The sequence below is a fragment of the Dermacentor albipictus genome, chromosome 5 (assembly GCF_038994185.2).
Source record: "Dermacentor albipictus isolate Rhodes 1998 colony chromosome 5, USDA_Dalb.pri_finalv2, whole genome shotgun sequence".
NCBI lineage: Eukaryota > Metazoa > Arthropoda > Arachnida > Ixodida > Ixodidae > Dermacentor > Dermacentor albipictus.
The window spans coordinates 34,608,356-34,632,658 of NC_091825.1; the positions used below are offsets into that span (position 1 = coordinate 34,608,356).

Sequence of the window (24,303 nt, forward strand, 5' to 3'; positions counted from 1 at the left end):
CCTTGCAGCACTTCGATCTTAAGTTCCTAGAATACGTAAACGTAAATGAAGCAGGGATGAATTATACTGTGAGGCCTCTGTGCGTACAGAAATGCCAGGGCGCAGATCGCATAATATACAAATTGGGAGGACGCTTAAGCTTCGCCTTTAAGAGTGGAACGGGATAGCATTCAAAGATTCCTGACTACTTTTCATGCTTCCCGGCAAATGCAGCTTATGTAACCATAAATTTTACCGTGAAACGCTGGCGGCAAAAGCTATGCACGAGCTTTTTGTTAGAAACGCGGCCTCTTGCGGGGTCAAATCTCTTGTTATTGTTTTGCACTTTTAATCGTTCAGTCTGAAAAGAGCTAGCATATAAGGTATGCGCTTAAGATGTTCTTTTTTTTGTTCACGAACAAGCTCGAAGATCTTAGGCATGCCAATTATAGTCTTAGGAAAGAAAACCCACAGTTCAAGTAGGAAATCAGTTGGCTAGCCACCGAGATGGCATAAATACGAAGATTGGCGCTCACACCGCCGGCTCCTCAGCCTGCCGCACGCTCGTCGGCCATAGACACGGCGGAGCACCCCGCCTCCCCCCCCCCCCCAAGACAGTAACAGTGAAGCGTCCACCCCTGTATGGCCCGAGGGGAGACGACTTGTAAAACTTAGCGGAAGTCTGACTTAGGGAGCCACGGATTTTTGCCAAGCACATCTACTGCACAAGTCCCAAACTTGTACAGCATCAATGCCTCACCGACGTAGGGTGCCATTCTGAATGCGGCACTTTTGCATCCATGCCCAAGCCCAAACATGGATAACGGAACTAACGTCATAACAGTGTGGCATTGGAATTGCGCAGGGTTCGTCAGCAAACCGGGGCCCTGAAACAATACATAAAAAGTGTAAAGGACAAACCCCAAGTAATCGCCTTGCAAGAAAGGATGACATCATCACCCATCAAGCTCCCCAGTTTCCTAACGGCGGCTTCCAGTGAAGGGGGAAGGGGGTCGCTACTGTGGTCAGTAAAAAGTTTACGTGCATTCAGCGAGACCTCGGTCCCGTGGACAATGAGGTCGAGCACGTAATGGCCGAACTACTTGTCGAGCACCCTATGCGTTCATAGAGACAGGGCTGGTGACATTCTCAAGAAGACCGTGCATTTTGCCGGCTGTCAACTTCTAGTCGTCACGGGGGATTTATGGGGGAATCAGAAGAGAGATTTGGCGAAAGCTGTCCACTTGGCCACCGACTAGATTGCAGAAGAAGCGGTCATGAAGCACCTCATAGACAAGTACCTGGCGGTCGCGGACGATCCGGTGCACCCCCCCCCCCCCAGTTTCCCGACTACGAAGGGCGCGACGTGCCATCGATGGACGAGAATTTTACCGTGGCTGAGCCCAAGCGGGTTCTTGCATCCCTCAACGGCAGATCAGCTCCTGGGCCCGACGAGGTCACCAACAAGATGCTCAAACATCTCGACGACGTCTCAATTGAGTTTCTTAGGTAGAAGATGAACGAAATCTGGTGGAGCGGCCTCATTCCCTAGAGCTGGAAAGCAGCCTACGCAGTGCTCATAACCAAGTAAAGTGGGGTGCCGAGCATCGACAATCTAAAGCCCATCTTCCTGACGTTGTGGGTCGGAAAGATGGCCGAGCACGCCATGCTTAACCACCTCACTGACCACCTCGAGTCTAACGAATGCTATATTCCCAACATGATTGATTTTCGGTCGGGGCTCTCTACTCAGGACGCCATGAAGCTGATCAAGCACCATATCATTCACTCCTCCTCCGCCGACACTAAGGCAATTCTCGGCTTGGATTTGCAAAAGGCTTTTCACAACATATCGCACACCTTTATTCTCAAGAGCCCGACAGAGTTTTACTCTGTCAGGCTCTTGCGGGCGTACAAGCGGGCGCACCATTTCGTACGCTTTTTTCATTCCTCGCGGTCCGCTAGACTTAAAATTGACGAGTTTGTGACCCACGACATTCAGCTTGGACCAAAGAGAACACCTCAGGGGGCGGTGATCTGCCCGACGCTGTTCAACATCTCCATGGCCAACCTGTCGAGGGTCTTGAACAAGATTACGAACATTAACCACACGATCTACGCGGACGACACAACCATCTGATGGACCAACGGAAGTGAGGGTCATGTCGAGGGTGCTTTGCAAGAGTCCATCGATGTGATGGAGCGTTATCTAGTCCCCACCAGTCTACGGTGATCGCACGCTAAATCCGAGCTTTTGCTATACAAGAAGAGGCCCAGAGCCATTTCTCACCGATCCTGGAAGCCAGCAACGGAGAGCCACATTACGTTATTCACCGGTAACGGATCCCCAGTTCCGCGGGTGGACACTATAAGGGTCCTAGGAACGATTATCGATTCTAACGGGACCAAGTGCAGGTCTTGATAATATGCATTCAAATCATATTAAGCGGGTGACATTCCCACTAATTGCCCACTTAATCTCAGATGTTCTCGCAAGTATTATTAACCCATTATTAAAGACTGGAACCTTCCCACAAGAGCAAAACAAGGTGGAATTACTCCTGTATTTAAAAAGGATGACCATGCCTTGATTACTAATTATAGGCCCATTTGCATTCTACCCTTCTTAAGCAAAGTTATTCAACGGCTGGTAGAAAAGCGCCTAACTAATTACCTACATAAATTTTGTATTCTTTCACCACTCCAATTCGGCTTCCGCAAGGACTATACAACCGAACTTGCTCTTATCGCCCTAATTGAACAAATAAAGATGGCAATCAATAAGTGCATGTATGCCGGATCAGTGTTCGTGGATCTAACTAAAGCCTTTGATAAAATTAACCATCACATTTTATCCTTTAAACGGGAATCTATCGGAATAACAGGTCCTGCATTAACTTTGTTACAATATTACTTAAACGATAGAACACAGAGTTAGAATTAATGGTGTTCTTCCTAAATCAATGACAACAAACATGGGTGTACCTCAGGGATCCATACTTGGCCCACCCTTGTTTTTAATGTATGTTAACTACCTGCCTAATTGCCTGCTTTCTTCTAACTGCATTCTTTATGCCGACGACACAATTATCTTTAACTCTGACATTTGTGTAGCGAACCTAGTTTCTAAACTTAATACCAACAAAAACAACGTGTTAATGCAACGTGTTATTGGTTCAATATTACCCAGCTCAATATAAGCTCGTCTAAAACTAAATTTCTTTTATTCACATCCCACCAACGCTCATCCACATTCATTCCTTCGCTCTACCTTGGTAATAATCTTATCCCGCGTAGTACTTCCTGTAACTACTAGGGTGTAGAACTTGATTCTAACCTCAAATTTCATCAAAACATAGCCAACGTTAGGCGGAGGGCAACATATGGAATAAGAACACATTTAAAAGCTCGGTATGTGTTTAACCAGGAAACACTACTCTCTTTATACTACTCATTTATCCATTCACATATAAAATATTGCATTGCATACTGGGGCAATGCGTATCGTACCCACTTACAATCATCCCAAGTACTACAAAACCAGGCTGTTAGAATAATCACATTTAGTCCTAACCATTTCAATTCCAAATAGTTATTACATAACTATAATATTCTTACTGTGTACGAGCTTATGAACTTTAGTCTTGGTACGTTTTTATATCGACAAATAGATAACGCTTACCGCAACACTCTGATACCTCAATCTTGTCTAACAAATACTAATCCTACGCGATTTGCACTTAACAATAACATTATTCTCCCCATGGTACGCACAAATTATGGTAAGCAGGGTGTCCACCTTTCGTCCGTTTCCTTCTGGAACACACTACCTCCTACTATTAGGTCATGTAAATCAATTCAATTTAAACGACAACTAAAAGACCACATTTTATCATCTGCAACCACTTAGATAAGTATTTTCCCCCTCCAAATGTATATTTGGTTATGCAACACAAATTATAGTTCAATTGGTTAAGTCTCATTATCCATTTACTTCCATAATGGTGTTATAGTTCTGTAATTAGTCGAGTGTAATAATAATTATTATATTTTTACTAGCATGACTGCAGCTGATTTGTCTGTTATCTTTTGAATATTTTACGCTATTTGTTGCAACTGTTGTTGTTTATATTTTTACTTATACACTGTACAGGAGGTCCCATTACAGTCTTTGACCCCGGGAACTCCTCCTGTATATTATTGCCGTGTACTGTATCTTGTCTATTAATAATAAAACCTCAACCAACCTCAACCAATGGAGTCGCCCTCAAACGCATTTGTTCCAAGACCGAAAGCGCCCTCAGTCTGATCCGAAGAATCGTCAACAGACACCGCGGAATCAGGGAGGACAATCTGATCCGGATTATTCACGCATTCATGCTATGCCACCTCGCTTATTGGGTGGCTATGCACAACTGGCTCGTGTCGGAGCGCAACAAGATCAACGGCCTAATCACAAGAGTCTTCAAGCTTGCCCTCGGCCTTCGCGTCTGAACGCACACAGAGCTCCTCAAGTTGGGAATCCACAACACATTCGAAGAAATTGTTGAAGCCCAAGAGTTTTTCCCGTTTGTCAGACTCTCTGGCACCCCAGCGGCCCGAGCCATACTTGGCATGCTGGGACGCAACACCATTCGGTCCCGACGCTGTGAAGCTGCCTACCAACGTAAGATCCAAGATTTCCATACACCGGATGCCACACAATATGCATCTGACCTACAACAAAGGACTAAGACAAGCCATGGGCAAAGCTCTGCTCGCCAGTGCCCGCTTGGACAAGGATTGAACATGCTTCGTAGACGCGGCTTCGTGCGCTCAAGTAGAAGCCTTCTCCTCAGTGGTCATCGGCTGGGATTACAAAACTTTCAGCTGCGCTACCATCCGCAGTTCTAGTTTCAGCGTTGCAGAGCAGGTTGCAGTTGCTTTTGCATTGACGGACGGCGTACATGACACAATTTATTCCAACTCCAAGGCCGCTATCAGGGCCTTTCATATGGGAATGGTGGCTCCCCAGGCCCTACGTATCATCCAAAAAGCTAAATACCTCAAAGATCACTCATTTTCCTGGTTCCCTGCGCGCCTGGAGGCGTACTTGGCTGCACGGGGTTTGACTGACCATGCGCCGCGTAACGCGTCCTCCCCTTGGCGACCCGAGCCTCTCTGCTCGTAGAACAAGATCTGCAAGCATAATTATCTCTCAAGAAGACTACTGCCTTTGCCGCATTTCTCGCTGTGCAGGGCCCCGGCAGTCACTCTCAAACTTCTGCAAACAAGCACTCACTCGAGCCCCGTGGCACTGCACACAATGAACCCTGAACGGTTCCCAAGCCCGGACTGCCCCCTGTGTGGTAGTTTTATTTATTTATTTATTTTTATTTATTCATTTCATACCTGGTTCGCCTTTGCAGGCATTACAGCAGGGGGATACATAAAAATAAGCATCATATTTGAGACCAATAACAAAGAAACTAATTACACAAAGCGCGGTAAAAATCTTCATTAGAAACAATGGATACAATCATAGGCGGAAGAGCATTCCACGCACGTATAGATCTAACAAAAATGATTAGCGCGAGACGTCACCTTTCAAGAAAAATTCATTTACTTTACGACTGTGGTGACTTCTTTGGGATATGTACGACGGCGCTTAGTAGTACTTCTCCTTATAGATTTCAATTTTGTAATGGTAGGTATTATGAAAAAAAATTCAACCTGAGGTGTCATCTACGATCTACGATACTAAGTTGTCGATCCCAATTACCTAAAACGAATCGCACTGCCATAGCTTGTATCTTTTCAAGCGTATCGGCCAGCTCTTTGGTATACGGATCACAGCAAGCGCATGCATACTCTAACAATAAGCGCACATGAGTGAAATACAGTTGTTCTTTCAAGTTAGATGGAAGTTCGCTGAAATTTTGTCTTAAACAGCCCAAAACACGTGCAGCATTAACTTTCATTCGGTGAACGTGCCTAGGCCACCTCATATCACTCGTTAAATAAACTCATATTATATATATATATATATATATATATATATATATATATATATATACATATATATATATATATATATATATATATATATATGTGTGTGTGTGTGTGTGTGTGTGTGTGTGTGTGTGTGTGTGTGTGTGTGTGTATTCCCTGTGATTCAACTGTTACGAACGTTTCAGACTTATTAACATTCAACGACATTTTTTCATGGGCACGCCAGGATGCTATTACATTCAAATCATGATGCAGGTATTAGGAATCACGTTCCTTCTCTATAGTCCTGTAAACCAAACAGTCATCTTCGAATATTCTGAACGAAGATTTGAGGCCAATAGTAATATCATTTATATGCAACAGAAACAAATGAGGGCCCAGAACTGAGCCCAAGGCTATCCATGGAATAAAGGATTCATTCAGTTTATAGCCCCGTAATTTACTAACAAGAAGGTCATCAGGAATAACATCGAATGCTTTTTTGAAGTCCAAGAAAATACAGTCAACTACTTTATGCTTATCTATTGCTAGAGCCAAATCATGCGTGAAGTCAACAAGCTGCGTTAAGCAAGGAAAACCTTGCCGAAATCCGTGTTGTCTAGGATGCAGACGTTTATGTTTAACCAAATGCCTCATTATAGAACTATAAAGGACATATTAAAATATTTTACATGTTATACTAGTTAAAGACACCGGCTTGTAGTTCTCAATCCATTCTTAAGAACAGGTGCTACACGTGCTAATTTCCAATCACGAGGTAGGGCTTTCTCAACTAAGCACTTCCGAAATAAACAGTGAAAGTACAAAGATAACGTTGCCGAACAGTTCCTTATTATGGCTGCAGGAATATCATCTTGGCCAGACGCTTTAGCTGGTTTGACACTTTCTAAGAATTTTCGAATACCAGGCACACTAAAAGTGACCTCAGGCAACACTTATGCTTTAGTTGAAGAAACCGTGTTAACAACGCGCGAACAACTTTGACGAAAGACGGACAGAAATCATTCCTAAAGATAGTTGCCTTAGACGCATCGTCGTCAACAATTGTGTGAGAATATTTTAGAGGAGAAATAGATGGATTTTCTTAACATTGAGACGAACGTATTTCAAAAACTATTTCTAGTCCTCTGCGAACTTCTTACCAAGACTCGAGAAGTAAGAATTCTTAGCTACTTTAGTTAGCCTTTGAAAATTCGGTTTCAGTCTTTTTAGCTCACACTTGTTTTCAAAGAATTTTTTTTTGCATTTCCTGTACATTCGACTTAGACGTCGCAGTAGAGTACGCAGATGAGCGTTAAACCATGGTTTATCCCTAGTGCGTTTAGATGAAAAGACTCAAACACTTCGAGCATATCCTGCGGGGCTGCGCCTCTGGCGGTCCCCCTTTCACCCAAGAGGAAATGAAGATTATTAAGGCCTAGGACCGGACTTCTCCAATCCCGGCAGTCCAGAGGGCCCGTGAGAGGGCTGTCAGGTTTGACCTGACGGTCCCCGAGTGGGCCTAGCCAGGTGACATTGAGTTTACTCGCGCGTATTGTGGACCGAATAAAGTTGTTTCCCTCACTCATGACATTTGCGTATGCGCCGTTATTCTCAAAATTCGGAGGAATAATTTGTAAAAAATGAAAGACAACATATGAGCAACTTTGGTGATAGAATAGTAGTTGTGCATGCGTGGTTCGGAATGATTTTTGCCGAATAGACGGTCGACGCTAGAGGCGGGACCCAGGATTTTCTGCGACATGGAGCCCTTAATGCTGTCGCGTTAAAATTTGGTCGTGCATCGACCAATACCTCCTATTCTTGGCTGAAGCTTGTCCACATGCACTTTTGAGAATGCGTAAAACGGGCCTTGCTCCAACTAGTATAAGACTCGGTGTACACCGCTGAAGTATTTGAGGAAGTTTCTCGATTTATTTATATACCTCATACCAGTGCAGCCCCCTGTGTTAACAAGTCTGTCTCTTCATTAACTAGGTAAAAGCCCTACGCCAACTGGCTAAAGCCTTAGAGCGGCGAACAATCTGGATTGTGCCACTTGCTATAAGCAAGCAAGGTAAAAAACACGCTTTCCATTAGCAGAAGTTTACACTGACTTTCACTTCTTTTTGGGACATCCGCGCTAGACAGGCATTCCACCATGGAGAAGAAATACATGCAGAAACACGATCAGCTGTGACACGCGCGTTTACGCAGATCCTACCCTACTTAACAAACTATTTCTTCCACAACTCCCATATTCAATAAGATAATTGGACATATGGGAAAACGGGTTTTTACACAGGACAGTATTGGTTGATTTCGGAAAATTGAATATTGTGGTTACGGTCATCTTCGACTAAGCGGCCGCTAATTAGACAAAGCCAAGTTCAGCATGTCTGCGAACTTTTTCCGAACTGTTGTCAAACTTTTGTCTTACCCGCTGCAGGCTGCCGAATGAGCATACAGCCAAGCCGAGATGATGATACTTCTCATATACTTGTGGCTCCTATGGCCAGTGTAGCTGTCGAGATTTCATGCTGATCATAAAGCGCGCTAAAACACGACGAGAACAGTAATAAAAGGTGGTTTCCTTACGTTGAGTATTCGGCGTGGCTTCCGGCTTTGTCTTACGTTCCGCTGCTCACAGGACAAACGCAACCAACTGAGGTCACCTGCGTCGCAGTGCCTTATTCTGTCGCTCTTTTCAAGCTTTCGCAGCTGGTCGCCAAATACGCTCGACGAGCATCTGGTCCTTTCCTAGAGCTAGCGAAATGTGTCAGCATGTGTGTGCCAGTGAACGAAGGTCTACGCGCATGCGCTTCCGTTTGCGTGAACCTATGTGCTTAATGATAAAAAGCTAGCGGGAGACTCCACAAAATATATCCAAGGGCATGTGGGAGTAATGACGCGGTGGGGGCAACACACTCAACCTTCCTGCTGCTGCAGTAAATCGCGGTAAAAACATTTTTTATCCTTTCGCCTAGCCTCCTCTCGCCCTTCCCTCTCCCAATATTGGGAGAAGACAGCTCGCTCAGGAGCGCTACCTTCCGAAGAATTTAAGGAGCTTGAGAGCACCTTCATCTTAATAGCGCCTCAAGGCACGCAGAACACAGCTCTGGTACATCACTAGACCTGACAGCTGTGAGTAGGCATTCCGAAAGTCACAAGCAAGGCACAAGGGCCGAAATTTTATGTGCAGTTCACTGCACATTCACGTGCACGATGTGCAAGGCACTCATGGAACGTGCGCTGAACATTTCTGGTATGGACAAAAGGAGCGCAGGCGTGAAGTTTTATGCATTCACAGGCAGCATTTGAGAAATGCAGATGCGTGTGGCTTCTATAATTTTACTGGAAGCCACAATGGCCGCCCATTAGTCAGGAATGTTGCATGTATTGTTTGATGAAAGGCTGGCTATGTGTGATGTAGTCGCACGTATTCTTATCTTTATAAGTAGTTTAATGGCACCTCGGTTAGACATTAGACATTAAACATTATTTATTTCATCATAAATTTGTACATCAACATAAGCAAACAACTGTTGGGCCTATAGCCAAGGCTAGTGTGGGCCCATGTGGTATACATGCATATGTGCTACGGTGATCAGGACAGTGATGAACAAATGCGTATTTATTATACATAATTGTACAGGATGAGAAACAAGAGGGGAAAAAACAAACATAAGTGCACAAATAGAATAGCATCACTGAAAAATATCACCACAACGACAGAGCAACATTCTTAACTAATATTTGAGAGATATAATCTTTTTATGGAAAACAAGAAGTTGCTGGCACTCTTCACTTTTATTGGTAAGCCGTTCCATATTTTTGTACCACGATAATGAATTAGTCTTTGACCGTATGGGATTCGGGTAACTGGTAAATTGAACTTTATGTTAGTAGCGTATCTAGTATTTCGTGTAGGAATCAAAAATATACTAAACGACAATGAGTGATTGCGACATATTATGTTATTCACTAAAATAGCAACTTTCATTTCGGAGGATAGGGTAAAGGGAAGTATTTTAAACCTGCAAAATAAATGACTGCTGGATTCCAATGGACAAGAAAACGTAATTATCCGCACCGCTCTCTTTCGTAAGCGCAAAATTGGACCCAAATATGTTTTAAATGTGGACGACCATGATTCGCAACAGTATGCCATATGAAAATTAAAGAGAGAAAAGTAGATTATTTTCAGTACCGAAATATCGAAGCATGCCCTCGCCTTTAAGAGCCCATAACACGCTGACACTAGCTTCGAACATACATTATCAATGTGTGGCTTCCAGTTTAACCTACTGTCTAGTGTCACGCCCAGATGTTTAATTGTGTTCACCTGCTCCAGAGTGCTATTATCGAGACATATTTGCAGAGGTGCACTGTTAACATGACTATGCCTAGAATGAAAAATCATGTGGTGAGTTTTAGCTATATTGAGTGTAAGTTTATTTGCTCCAAACCACGATGAAACACAGATTAGTTCTTTGTTAGCAATCTGTATTACTTCGTGAAGTGCTTTGCCTGTAAACACTAGTGCGGTATCGTCCGCGTACATGACAGCTTTGGCAGATGTGAGAGTTGAAGGAAAATCGTTGACATACAAAGAAAATAAAATTGGTCCTAGGACAGACCCCTGTGGCACACCAGCTTTAACAGAAGAATACGAAGACGTAAAGTTAGTAATTTTAACAAACTGCTGTCGGGTGGTTAAGTAGCTAGAAAATAAGTTGAAAGTACTGGCACTGAAACGGTAGTATTCAAATTTCTTTAATAGTATGGAATGAATAACTGTATCGAAAGCCTTCTTGAGGGCTAGAAATATTACTAAGGCTAATACATTATTATGGAGTGCTTCCTTTATATGCTGCGACAACTTTAGTACTTCTGAGGACGTAGAGCGACCGGTTCTGAAGCCATGCTGAGATTCATTTAAAATGTTGTATGTGCTCAGGTACTCTTTCAATTGAATAGAAATAACCTTCTCAAACACGGTATTAATAACAGTCAAAACAGAAATTGGTCGATGACTTCCAGGGTCATTATTATCACCGCATTTATATATAGGAGATACTTTAGCAATCTTTAGAGTTTCAGGGTATGTACCGTGTGCGATATTAAGATTGAATATGGTTGTAAGAACAGGGCAGCTGAGGTCAACGTTATCTTTTAAAACTTTGACAGTATTGCCATTGTGGCCAGCCGCCTTGTTAGCATTCATATCGGTTAATACATTTTGTACTAGAGTATCTTCTATTGGTTTAAGGCAAAATGTGCTGCATACTAACGGGTAATTAACATCACATGTCTGGTGGGTTATACAGTCAGCTAGAACTGGCCCAACGTTAGTAAAGTATGTATTAAACTCATCAACCTTTTCGGTGTCAATATGGCCAGGAGCAATGTGCCTTTTCACAGGTGCACTAATTACATTGTTAATAATGTCCCACATCTTTCTAGAATTACCCTGAGCCTTACGGATCAGTTGTGCGTTAAACTCTTTTTTCCTGTTACTAATGATTGCAACGACAAAATTGCGGGAGCTACGAAACTGCTGTGAATAGTACATATTGTGTCTTTGCTGTTTCCACTTCTGATACCAAGTGTCTCTTTCCTTAATGGCGCTTAATATAGTTTTATTCGTCCATGGACATAACGGCTGCTCGTACCTGTGATGATTGGTTGTTTTGCATTCAGACATGACACGGGAGAGGGTTTTCAGTAGCTTGTCACATTCGGTATTGTTGTCTGCAGTGAGTACGTCAGAGAAATTTATCTTCTTAATTTTATAACGAAGCAGCGAGTAATTTATTTGACCTGTGCATGGATTTAGTTCATTCCTAGTAATGCTTCCATCATTAGGTATCAATGCGAAGACAGAAGTGTGATCTGTTATACTCGTATTCTATACACCTGCGAGAATATTATTATGATTGCATAGAATATGGTCGATGACTGTGGCTGAGGTTGCTGTAATTCTTGTGGGTTCGGAGATTGTGTTCTTGCAATTGTGTGATTGTAATAACAAATAATAATCGGCATTTAGGTCTCCGTAAGTGCCTATGTTGAAGTCCCAGGTTACCACTACAGAGTTAAAGTTTCTCTCGGTCAAACCGGAAAGAATGGTTTCCAGAACTCTGTAAAACTGTTGTAAAATTGAACTGGGTGGGATGACCATGCCTGTAGGTATTGCGATAAAAAGTGATTCAATGTTATCATTACTTATAAGCAATTGAGGCATTTCGATGAGGGTTAGTTCTTGTCTAACATATAAAGCAACACCTCCGCCACGTGATGAAGTCTGTCTTGGGTTAGATAGAAAACGATAACCGAAAATCGGAATGTGTTCGCTGTTTCTCAGCGATTTTTCGGAAAGCGCAATGATGTACGAAAACTGATGCTGCGCCAACAATGCGCACAATAAATCTTTGTTTCTATTCAGGCTTCTGATGTTGCAGTGAAGTATAGACATGCATGGCTTTGCATGAAATTCGGCATTAACTTCGGTCATTGAATATGCCATAAGGACGACGAGCAGTAGCTAGTTAGAGATATGAACACTAGACAACGTTGGCTAGGTCTTCTTCAGTTCTTATGTGCAGCACAGTGGAATTTTCAAGCTTCCTCATTAGGATCTTAGATTGTGACACCCAAGCGAACTTCCAGTTTTCATCCCACTTCGTTTGTATGGCTTTGCTGAGCAAGATCTTGTACTCTGGACAAAGTTGCTCATTGATGTACATAGGTTCGTTCTTTTCAAGACCAAGTGACGATGTCGTTAACCTGTTACGTTTAGCACTCTGCAGTAGACGGTCACGAACGTTCCTGGAAGCAAACTTAACGACAATGTTTGGTCGTCCTTTGTCTTTTGTCGAAACCCGATGAACCACATCAATGTCTTCCAGTTGAAGCTCCTCCTTCAGGCATGTGGCTAGCTTCAGCATCATATCGGGTAAAGATTCTTCAGAAGATGCAAGGACGTTTTTGATTTCTAAGTTGTTCCGACGGCTATATCGTTTTAGCTCTATCATTTTCTTCCTCATGCTCTTTACTTGACTGTTTAATTCCTTTATATTTCGACTGTGGTCGGACTGCTTATCCTTTACCTCAGCGAGTTCGCTGCACACACCTTTCACATCTGCTCTGAGTTGCTCAGATATGCTGTTCATGTGGGTCATGGAATCTTTGAGTCCTTTCATATCGGTAGATGACTTCTTGTATCATCAGCTATACTTTTGATGTCTGCTCTGATGATTGTAGGGATCTGTTCAAGGCGCAAAGTAACATGAACTAGAGCCTTAGCCAGTTCTTTTAAAGTCGACGGTGGTTTGTCAGCAAGCGTCTGTCCAAGGCTTTTTAAAGGATTATCACCCATATTTAACAAAAAACAGCAGAAACAGAGCGATCCAGGAGCCTAAGAATAATATCAAGCAGAAAAAACAGCTGTAGAACGCACCTGCAGAAAGCAGTAGAAAAGACTTAGTTTCGAGCTGTTGCTTGCAGCTGCCTGGATCGCTCTGAATTGTGGCCGATGAAGGTCGGGCACGTCCTTTTAAGCGGTAGCCAGTTGCGCAGAAAGGGCTGAAGTCTTGATATGCGCATGATATGCCACTGCCACACCAAGTCACTGGATCTTCCATATCAGGTTGTTCACGTGTAGCGAAGTGCCCTTACAAAAATTTTTAATGTGTTTTTTTAGAAAGTCTTTTGAACTTTCTCTATAGAACTCTATTGTGTTTATTTTGATTGCCTATAGAATTTTCCTATAGAGTTTCAAAAGTTATTTGGCCACCGCATTCTTATAGGAACTCTAAAGACACATTTCTATAGAACATTTCTATCGAGTTGCTTTAGAGATGCTAAAGACAAATTTCTATAGAATATTTCTATCGAGTTTCTTTAGAGATGCTAAAGGCAAATTTCTATAGAATATTTCTATCGAGTTGCTTTAGAGATGCTAAAGACAAATTTCTATAGAATATTTCTATCGAGTTGCTTTAGAGATGCTAAAGACAAATTTCTATAGAATATTTCTATCGAGTTCCTTTAGAGATGCTAAAGATAAATTTCTATAGAATATTTCTATCGAGTTTCTTTAGAGATGCTAAAGGCAAATTTCTATAGAATATTTCTATCGAGTTGCTTTAGAGATGCTAAAGGCAAATTTCTATAGAATATTTCTATCGCGTTGCTTTAGAGATGCTAAAGACAAAAATTCTATAGAATATTTCTATGCAGTTGCTTTCGAGTCCCTACAAGCAAATGCCTATAAAAGCTAGGCCGATGTGTGTAAAGTACTTGCAATTTACCAAAGTTCTACTGTAGGCAATAAGGACTACAGTATATGCAGTGGCAAAATAATTGGTGCTACAACCACAAAGTATTCAGTTTGAAATGTTTATTGCACTTCAGACTAGATACATGCTTCATATATGTGACATACACACTTCAGACTAGAACTTGCAACACACAAACTGTAGCTGCCAACATGCTTCTCAGGTCAAGCTGGTGGTGCAAACACACGAAACATGAGGTAAAAGAATCAGTGGCAGACTTGATTACAGTTGACACCTCGCAATAACAGGCTTGACTAGGACAAGAAACCATACCATTAAAACTGCAAAAGGAGTGCCTGTTCCAGCAGTGCACATTAAATGTTTGGATACTAAAGCCTGAAAATAGACTGATATGAATGTGCACTGCAATGTTGTGTCAGCCTGACGAAACGACACAGCATTTTAGTCTGAGCAAAAATAACACTGGCAGTCGCTGCAAAAATGTGGCAAATAATGGCTTTCACAGATAAGTACACCATATACCGAAACCACACAGCATTTTAGTCTATGTTTATGTGTAAAATTAGCACTGGTAGGCCCTGCAAAAATGTGGCAAACAGGGGTTATCATAGAGCAGTACAGCATATATCGTAAAAAGTTTAAAAGCTTGTATTTCGTTCTAAGGGAAACAATTTTGAGATCAGAGCCAATATTCTAATTAGGGTGAGAAATACAAACCAGACCGACACACGCAATGACTAAAAAAGATATCTAGCTCAGGAGCTCCTATGTAATGCACATGAACAGCAAAATCGTTTTTCTCGGCAACTATGCAACCAAATTTGATGAGGTTTGATACATTTAGAAATGTTTAAATTATAGTTTTTACATTAACACCATCAATTTTTATTAAAATTTGCTGAAAATAGCAAAACTTGAAGGAAAAGGACTTAGTTTGCAACTGTAAATAAAAAAAAGAGCTAGCACAAGTTCGTTAATTCTGTAAATTTTCCTACTCAAATACATCCAAAATACAGAAATACTTTTGAGACAACCACAGCACTAATTTGAATTAAGTTTGCGGCATTTGAGAATTCTACCTGTTGCAGGAAGAACTATTTGGCAGGTTTAAGAAAAATAACACCACGAAGCTTACTAATCCCCGTCTCTGTGCCAGAAAGAGATATCATAGTTCTGCAGACTCCATCTGCTATGTCTAAAGTCAACAAACTGTATATATGAATTTACAGATTGCATGAAATTGTTGCTACGTTTGAGAGTTTCGCGCATCTACTCATAAATTAGTGATTGTATATTAGAGCAGCATATGGTATCTCTAATTTGACAGATTAAATTATGGTATTAGGTCCAACAGAAATGTTATCTCATTTTTGTTATATAAGATTTGTTAACCTTACTGCTCTGTTTCTTCAAAATTTAGTTTCCATGAATTCGTGCTACGTGAATTATGCTTTTTCAAATGTTTACTTTGATGCAACAATATTTCTTTATTTTACCTGACTCCTTGCTAAAAAAACTGCACAGTATTCATGAGATATGAATAAATAAATATTAAGTGAATAAGTAAAGAAATAAATATTGCGGTTTGTCTTATCATTCCACCACCAGCATGAACTGTAGGGAGCTTTGGCTACTGCCCACATGGTTGCAAGTTCATTCTTACATGACCACCTGCTATTTCACTTCCCAGGAATGGAGCAAGGAAAGGCTAGTTTTTGGCCTCATTTGGTCCGTCTAGTAACGGCGACGGTGGAGCCTGGAAAATAAAATTGAAATTAATTTTCAAAAGGTGTAATGAACATTCAGTCATAATGTATTAGCAGGCACAAACATGCCACAGATATCTATATAGTTGTAGCATTATGCTAAGTTTCATTTCAGTATTTCAGAAAAAAATTATAACAGAAAGGTGGCAGAACGCCCCACCTCCCCACCACTCTGCCAAACAGTGGCAGTTCTTTTGAGAATCACTTTTGAGAATATTTTTACTTTCCCAAGATTCGGTGACATCAGCACTGGGCCAATGTGCCTGGCAGTAGAATATCATTGCTGATGACAAAAAGCATCTCCGAACGACAACAGCCTAGTCACACATTAATCTCATCTTGCAATGACAACACACTCCCATTTATAACATAAGCAAGCAGGAACACCCATGAGCTAAGAGTCCTATACAGATGTCACACTATGCATAGAAAAATTTTTTTTTGAAAAGAAGGGAATGACCTACTGGCTTCTATTGCTGAGCGGTAGACAAAATTATATTCCATCCGCTATTAGCCATAGTTGGTATGTACTATGCTTAATATGCGAATAATAAATTTCTCACATGCAGCTTGGGCATCTAAGTATGCATTGTATGGGGAACAATAATGTTTTAAGTTGTTTTCGCAAACTATGATGGATAACTGCCAATTTGTGGTATTTGGAACACAGTTGCGGTGTCACTGTCAGATACAATGGACACAGTATATTTGTGCTTTTTGAGTTATTGAAACAATTAGTTTCTAATCTAGTACGGGTATGTACACTGATATGTATCCTAAACGCAATGATAAGACTGCCCAATTGCAATTGAAATGTTAATTCAGTTTTAATTAAAAAGGGTCCTTCTTGCAACCTGGCATGTGAAAAACAGAAAACAAAAATTATACTAATCAAGTAACTTTGAAAACTGATTGCATAACTGCTCTATAGGTCAAGCAGAAAATTTAACAAGAAATAACGTGCTTAAAACTAGTTGCAACAAACAAATTTGTTACTACGAAGGTTGCGGACAATTCAGTAAACAGATTGTGACCCAGTCTTTTTATGTGGCATTTCTCAGCGATGTTGTTGGTCAATTGGTTGCCGCAGCTGAACAGTCTAAATCTGGTGCGCAGCCCCAGTCCCATCGGTGCATGGTCAAGTGGGACGAACATACTGATCCGGGGAGTGAATTATGGTGCTGTCTTAGGTACGTGTTGAGGCACCGGCCAATCTGTTGCATGTACATTTGACCAAATATACACATGATCACAAGAATAGACTACACTACCCCTGTCAGACAAGACAAATTTAGTGGTACCTAAGCAAGCCTTTCTTGTCAGGGTGCCATATGCACAGCAGTGTGCAAGAGAATTGAGAAAGGCAAGCAGGCAAGGGAGGCTTGCTCGGTGAAAGATACCACCAAATTTGTCGTGTGTCACAGGCAGTGAGTGCACTGTATCCCTTTCACATGTGGTCAAGCGTACATACGGCAAACTGGCCGGTATCTTCTCATGTGTATAAGAGATCACCATATTTCATTTAAAAGACCAGTATGGTCATCCAACTTGGCCGTACATTTCCACAACGGGGCTTCATGTTGGATTACAATCGTTCATCTGTTTTCATCCACCGTAAAAACTGACAAGTGAAATCGATGAGGCATACCACATATATAGTAAGAGATGTGGGTGAGCCCCCATATTTAATGCAACAAACAAAAAAGGCATCCTGTGTAGGTCACAAGGTATCCATATCAGTCTGTGCCTATGTACTACAGAAGTAAATGCAGCTTAGTAAATACTGACCTTCATATTAATTTTCAAGAAATTAAAGCTCACCAAATGTGTATTTTGCAGTGGCTGTTACTATGGGAACAGAGAAGTAACTGTAAAGATGATAATGATAAACAAAGATGTGCACACTACGTGCTTAGACCTGTGACATATTTAGTCCACTACCCTTCGAATTCCTACATGCACAGAAAACTGCACGACATTCTAGCACAAACAGAAAAAAAATATGCAAATAGGGGTACAGCATAGGAAATAGTTTTCAAAGAATAAAACCCCAATAAAAAGTCACAAATACCCTATGTACAAAGCAAAAAATATATGTAACTTGCAGGTAAGCAACTTACGCAAAAGAAATACTAAACATCAGGAATGGTTGGGTATAGTTTTATACAGAACACAATCATGTGGGCATAATGGCTATGCACACTAATAGGTAGCAAGTTCAATAAGGTTGCATAAATATTTAGTCTCTTTAGTATGCTGCATTAAGTAATGTGTCGACAAACTTCACCATGAATGACACCAAGCCCCCTTTTTGGAACACGTACATTTCATACACACCTGTCATGACGATCCAGATCACACGCCGTGCTGCTGCAGCCATATATCCACAGGGTCTGCATTTCTTGGGGCTCCTCGATCTTGTAGTTTATGTTGTGGGTCACGGCCTCGCCACTACAAAATCAATTCTATGTTAGCTTATAGCAGTGGCACAATAAAGCTGTGATATCGTGAAAACATGCAATCAGCACCTAAAAGAGTCACGAAAACAATGTCTGCACTAATGTGGAAAGAGAGCAAATGCTTGAAATCATCGAATGTCATGACAATGCCGACCTCTACATCAAATTTGGACGCACCGCAGCAGCAGATTACAATCTAAACTTAATGTTTTTTTTTTCCATTACTTAGTATAGGCAACGTTCCCCTGTCATGCTTAGTTAAGTCAGTTATGTCAACACATCTTGCCTTGGAAATAAAGCTGTACTAGTAGCAAGCTGTGATTGGCTTACATTTTTTACTTAGAACTGTTCGTTAGCCAAAAACCTCGTAAGCAGAGATTGTGCACAACGTCGAAGCATTTATAAGTGAGGAAAAGTCATTGAAGAAAGAATCGATGAAGAGGTAGACGGGTCGTTACTATGCAACTTTAGCAGACAAGCGGGACCTCACGCACAACTGCACAAGGCGAACACGATTTCCGAAACTTTTCTCAGGGGAAGCAAACGCTTATCAGGATTATCAATTCCGCACTGTGGCAATAGAGTTGCGTACACAATTCTTACAACCAGCGCGTAGCAAGTATCAGCACAGGGTTCACTGTTGTCGTGGGTGTTCCACTTACTACGTTCGCAAGGCACTCTATACACACACGGGAAGCACACACAACACGGATGAACGCACGTGTGGTTGGCGAGCACGATTGCTTACCGTTTCAACAGTACGGCGAGGTCGAAAGGCACTCTCCAAGTTTCCAGTGATGCGTCTGCGATGTTACTTGCAGCAAACAAGCCACTGGGTAGTGGACGAGCTGAGGCGCGCTAATAATACGCATTACTTCTCTGCGCCGTCCACCAAACTTTCCACGAACACAAGCGGAGACAAAGGGAACGCACTCCATGGCATGAAAATCGTTGGTCCACATTTAGCTGGCGCGCCACGCATACGGCGTGCTTACAGCGAGACTCAAGCCATCTTCTGGCACTTTCGTGCTCGCGAACTACGTCTCATTTCATTACAGCAAACCTAATAACACACGGTCAAACAAACACATCGACGCAGCTCGCACGACAACTGTTGAAGACGGAGCAATAACAACACGCCGTAGCTTCGTATTCTACCTGTCGCGTTGAATACGAAAATACCGGCGCCGCCAGCGCCGTCTGTATAATAGTGCGGCTGCTGTGGCCTCCGTGATTCCTTCAATAATACCCACTACAGCAGGTTTTGTGCCGTTTTGAGCCGGCCTTTGAGCCGAACTACATACATATGTTGCTAGACAAGAAGAAACATTGACATGCTCATATTGTGTGCTATAGTTTAGGGCAGAAATAAATTACATGCAGTATTCTTGCTTTTGAATCGCTTATGCCACATGTAGTCAGCAAAAAGCATGGCCTTCAAGATCTCGACAATTTACCCTGTGTAAGCTATCGCTGCGGTGTGATTTTAACGATTTCAACCTCGGTCACTGGCCTTAAAACCCTAACTGACTTTATGCGCAGCCGTTACCTGCAGTGCCTGTGCCCTCACTTCGTTTCTCATTGAAGTAACTTCCTGCTGTCGTTTAAATGTAGCCCAGAAACTGTCGACACAACCTCGGAGGTCCACGTGTGCAGTGTGTGATGTTTCCGTGCGCTTGTGTCCGTCGCACAGCAACGTATATACGATGATGTTTAATTTTACCCGTGAGGTACAGGTTACGCTTATGTGTTCCCTATCTTGCTTTCGTGGCGATGCGCTTATCATGCGCGGATCGCGCTCATGTGGTCTGTGACTGTTCAAGATTCCTTGAAAAAAAAAATCGTTTCTGCAGCGTGCATTTGTCGCATTTGAGTGGTATGTGCCAGAAATGTGCGGCGGCGTTCGATCTGTTTCCGCCCCAAGTGCTGCAGTCACTGCATGCCAGCAAATAGATATGACGCGATTGCTAAGGCGCAGTTTTGCTTAGTGTTTCTTGGTATACATCTTTGTGATTTACCTGCATATGCGATATAAACCACAATGCGCGCTTCCGTTATATTTCTTTGGTTTTCCTAATTTCGATTAGTGTGATGTTTGCCTTGGTCAATGAGTGTCTTTTTAACGATGCTCTTACTTGATAGTAAAAAACCTCTGAAATGCCGATTGCAAGAACCAGCGTCTTCCAGTGCCTTCCAGTGTGAAACCAGCGCGTTTTTCTTTTTTCTTTTTCTTTCTTTTTTTTAAAGCACTGGATCGCACTGGGTACGCTGGCGCTCGCTGGGACTCACTCCAGACCAGTGAGAACGCTGGATAAGAGCTGGGTCACACTGGAAGAGACGCTCGCATTGGAAACGGCGCTGGTTGTGTTTGTGCCGCGCTGGCTCCAGCACGCAAGGACGAGCGCTGCTGAATATTAAATGCTTTATACAATTTCATGGCTTGATACTAGTCTCTTGTCCTAAATAACGCTATATCTTAGGGTCATACAACTATTTCGTGTCGCAGCATGGAATAAAGGTGCGTGAGCTGCCTTGTTTATTCCTGCACATGTGACACTGAAAATCACTTTCGTTTTTTGCATTTTGCCTTGTGACAGGGCGGACAGCTAAATTCTTTAACGAAACCACGCAAAGACGGAGGACGCCGCTTTTTTAGTAGTTCGCACGTAACGTATGACTGGGAGTTATCGCCATTGTCGCAGTGTTGTGGAGTGGACATGAAATCCAGAAGTCGTTCAGACGCGCTCGAACGGACCCCGAGTTCGAAGCCTACCGCTGCTTGATATTATCGCACCGATAACAAGGCTGAGGCGATTCGTGCGCTTCCACTTTCCCTATTGTACTAAAAAGAGTTCTGAGGCTCAAATACACACATTTTAGCTTTCGCCAGCTACCCGCGCCGAGATCAGTCCCCATCGAAGCTTAGGCATAGCGTATCCGCCGAGTCCGTCTGCACGCTATCGGCGCGTCTAACCTCAAGAATCAAGAAGTCTAAAAAGGATAAATTACTTTATATTTAAGATTTCGCATCGGTGCTTTTAAATAAACAATTTTTTCATGTCTACAGTGCCAGCACAAGAAGTGAGGAGCGCCGATGTGACGCATCATAAACGCAGGTATATGTGCTGTCGCCGAAGGCTCCCAGCACTAGCCTGCGTTTCTCTGACGAATACATATGGCTAGACAGACGTGTAGACTGAAAGGCATCACTGAACTATGAAAACATTGCATACCCCTCGCGTGAAGAACAAGAAACGGCTATCGAAATCGGCAGTAACAGCCCATTCATGCAGCGTCCCGGGTCGGTGGTTTATTTAGGACTTTTTTGCGAAGCTAAAATACCAATCGCAGTCGATGTTATGGCACTTCCGAGCACACTATTGAATATGGAGAGCAAATTTTTCTTTGTGGTACAGGCGTGAGTTTTAGTTGCTGGCCGATAGCGCATCTACCACGTCTGTGCAAGACTTCTCTCTGTGAAACTAAAACTGCTTCTCGATTTTGATAAGCTAAATTATCCACCCAAGTCCCTATGCTGACGTGGCGTAGCGGTAATGAGCCGGGCTGGGGATCTGCAGGTACGACGATCGAATCCTGGTCAGAGCACTTCCGTTTTTACATGTTCATTTTTTCGATTTATATTGTACTAAAACGCTATCTGTTGCTTTCTGTATTAAAAAAAAAATACATACGGTGTCCAGGCACCACGTATTTAACGCGCTAGAGCTGTTTTTCGCACCAGTAACCAGCACCTCCCAGTACGCCGCGCTTGCCCAGCGCCCCATGCATCCAGCGCGCGGCACTGGACCCATAATCCGGCGATGCACTGGATACTGGGTACTGTTTATAGAGTGAAAATATAGAGCCGTTCTTAGACAGGCCGCACTTTAGCTTGTTTAATTTCCTATAAACGTTCCTTTACAGAACTCAGTACGTATGCCACATGATGGCACACTTTTAGAACGGGAATGGAGAGCCAGTCTAGAGACAGGCCGCATTAGAAGTTCTGAAAACGTTTTATAAATTTTTCTATAGAATATGGTACATAAGAGGTCAACACGACCTCTATAGAACTTTTATGGAGGATGTAGAGCCATTCTATAGACAGGCCGCATTAGAAGTTCTGAAAAGGTTCTATTAAAATTTTTCTGTAGGATTTGGCATATAAGATGTTAATACGACCTCTATAGAACGTTTCGGAAAACGTTCTATAAATTTTTTTCTATAGAATTTGGTACATAAAATGTCAATACGACCTCTATAGAACATTTATGGAGGGTGAATGGAGAGTCAGTCTATAGACAAGTCGCATTAGAAGTGTTAAAAACTTTCTATAGACATTATTTTATAGAATATTGTACATATAATGACAATAAACCCTCTATAGACTGCCTATAGAGCGTGAATGGAGAGTCAGTCTATAGACAAGCCGCATTAGAAGTGTTAAAAACTTTCTATAGACATTATTTTATAGAATTTAGTACATATGATATCAATACAATCTCTATAGAACATTTATAGAGAACGAATGGAGAGCCATTCTATAGACAGGTCGCGTTAGAAGTTTTAAAGACATTCTATAAAAATTACTTTATAGAATTCAGTACATAGGACGTCAATACACCCTCTATAGAACATCTATTGTGTGTGAAATGACTTGTTTCTATAGAAAGGTTTCTATAGACTTCTTATAGAGATTCTATGCAGACGACTCTATAGATCGCGAGTTCCTATAGAGTCCCTTTTGACTCCATAGGAACTCATTAGGAGTTCTAAAGGAACTCTAAATCCATTTTCATAAGGGTGTGCAGGTTGTTGAAGGGACCAGTCACCTGTGCGGCTATCGATGGCAAGCGTGGTGCAGCAGTCAGGTCGGGCGCCGGATCCTGCAGAAAGCAGTAGAAAAGGCTTAGTTTCGAGCTGTTGCTTGCAGCTGCCTGGATCACTCTGAATTGTCAGAGCCTGCCTGATCGCTCTGAAGACAGTGCCTTCCCTGTAGCCGCGAAAGAGAACATCAGTCTACTAACGTTGATACTCCCGAAGTGAACTCATTCATGAAGAACCATTAGCTATTTTTTCGTGTTTCTTTCTTTCTAGGGTGTTCAAAATCTCAAAAGAATGGCTGCTCCCGCTGCATCCCTTTCAACTGCACCATGTAGTGGCAGTCTTGCTGCACCTCAGAGAAATGTCCGCGAAACAGGTGGCCTCTCTGTTTCTAATCTTTGAATCAGTTGGAGCGATGCCACAACCAGCATTACTAGATTAGGTTACGAGTCTCCAAGAACCTTCCGTTGCACAAAGCCACCACCCGACTTGCGAGGTCGTGGCGCTCCACTTGTACCGCACTACAGCATGCGCTCTGGAAGCCGTAGCCAGGCGTAGCGATAAGTGAGGCGTAAACTCGTAAAGGCTCATGGGAGGCGTCGTATGCTCGGCGCTTCCGGTTCAACAGATGACGGTTCGGGCGCATGATTCTCCGTTCGCGGGGCCGGTCACGCTTGGTCTCTGTGCACCTCCATCACAAGGCATCGCCCACGCTGCTAATTTCTGGAGCCTGTGATGGTCGCCTCGATGACTGACCACGAAATCTAAGCATAGGCAGTCATTTAAAATACCTTTTTTAGCCGAACGGACAGAACATGTGAATTAGCTTTGCGCGCTGTCGCACTTTCGTGCTTATCTTGAATGGTGAGTCGCACTTTCTTGTCCTCAAGTGATTCCATTCGTGCCAACGACAACTTTTTTTTACTTATTTCATGTAAATTTCACTGGGCTGATTTAAACATACATGGTTTAGTAGTGAATGCACTAAAAGTGGGCAAGCTT

General features: G+C 42.4%; 1 protein-coding gene across 1 annotated transcript; it reads left to right on the top strand.

The window, feature by feature from the left end:
- Positions 1 to 1,630: 1,630 nt before the first annotated feature.
- On the top strand, positions 1,631 to 2,119 carry LOC135908121 (uncharacterized). The gene has a single exon (XM_065439875.1). It carries the CDS (start codon positions 1,631 to 1,633, stop codon positions 2,117 to 2,119), a length of 489 nt encoding a protein of 162 aa, XP_065295947.1.
- The last annotated feature ends 22,184 nt before the right edge of the window (positions 2,120 to 24,303 follow it).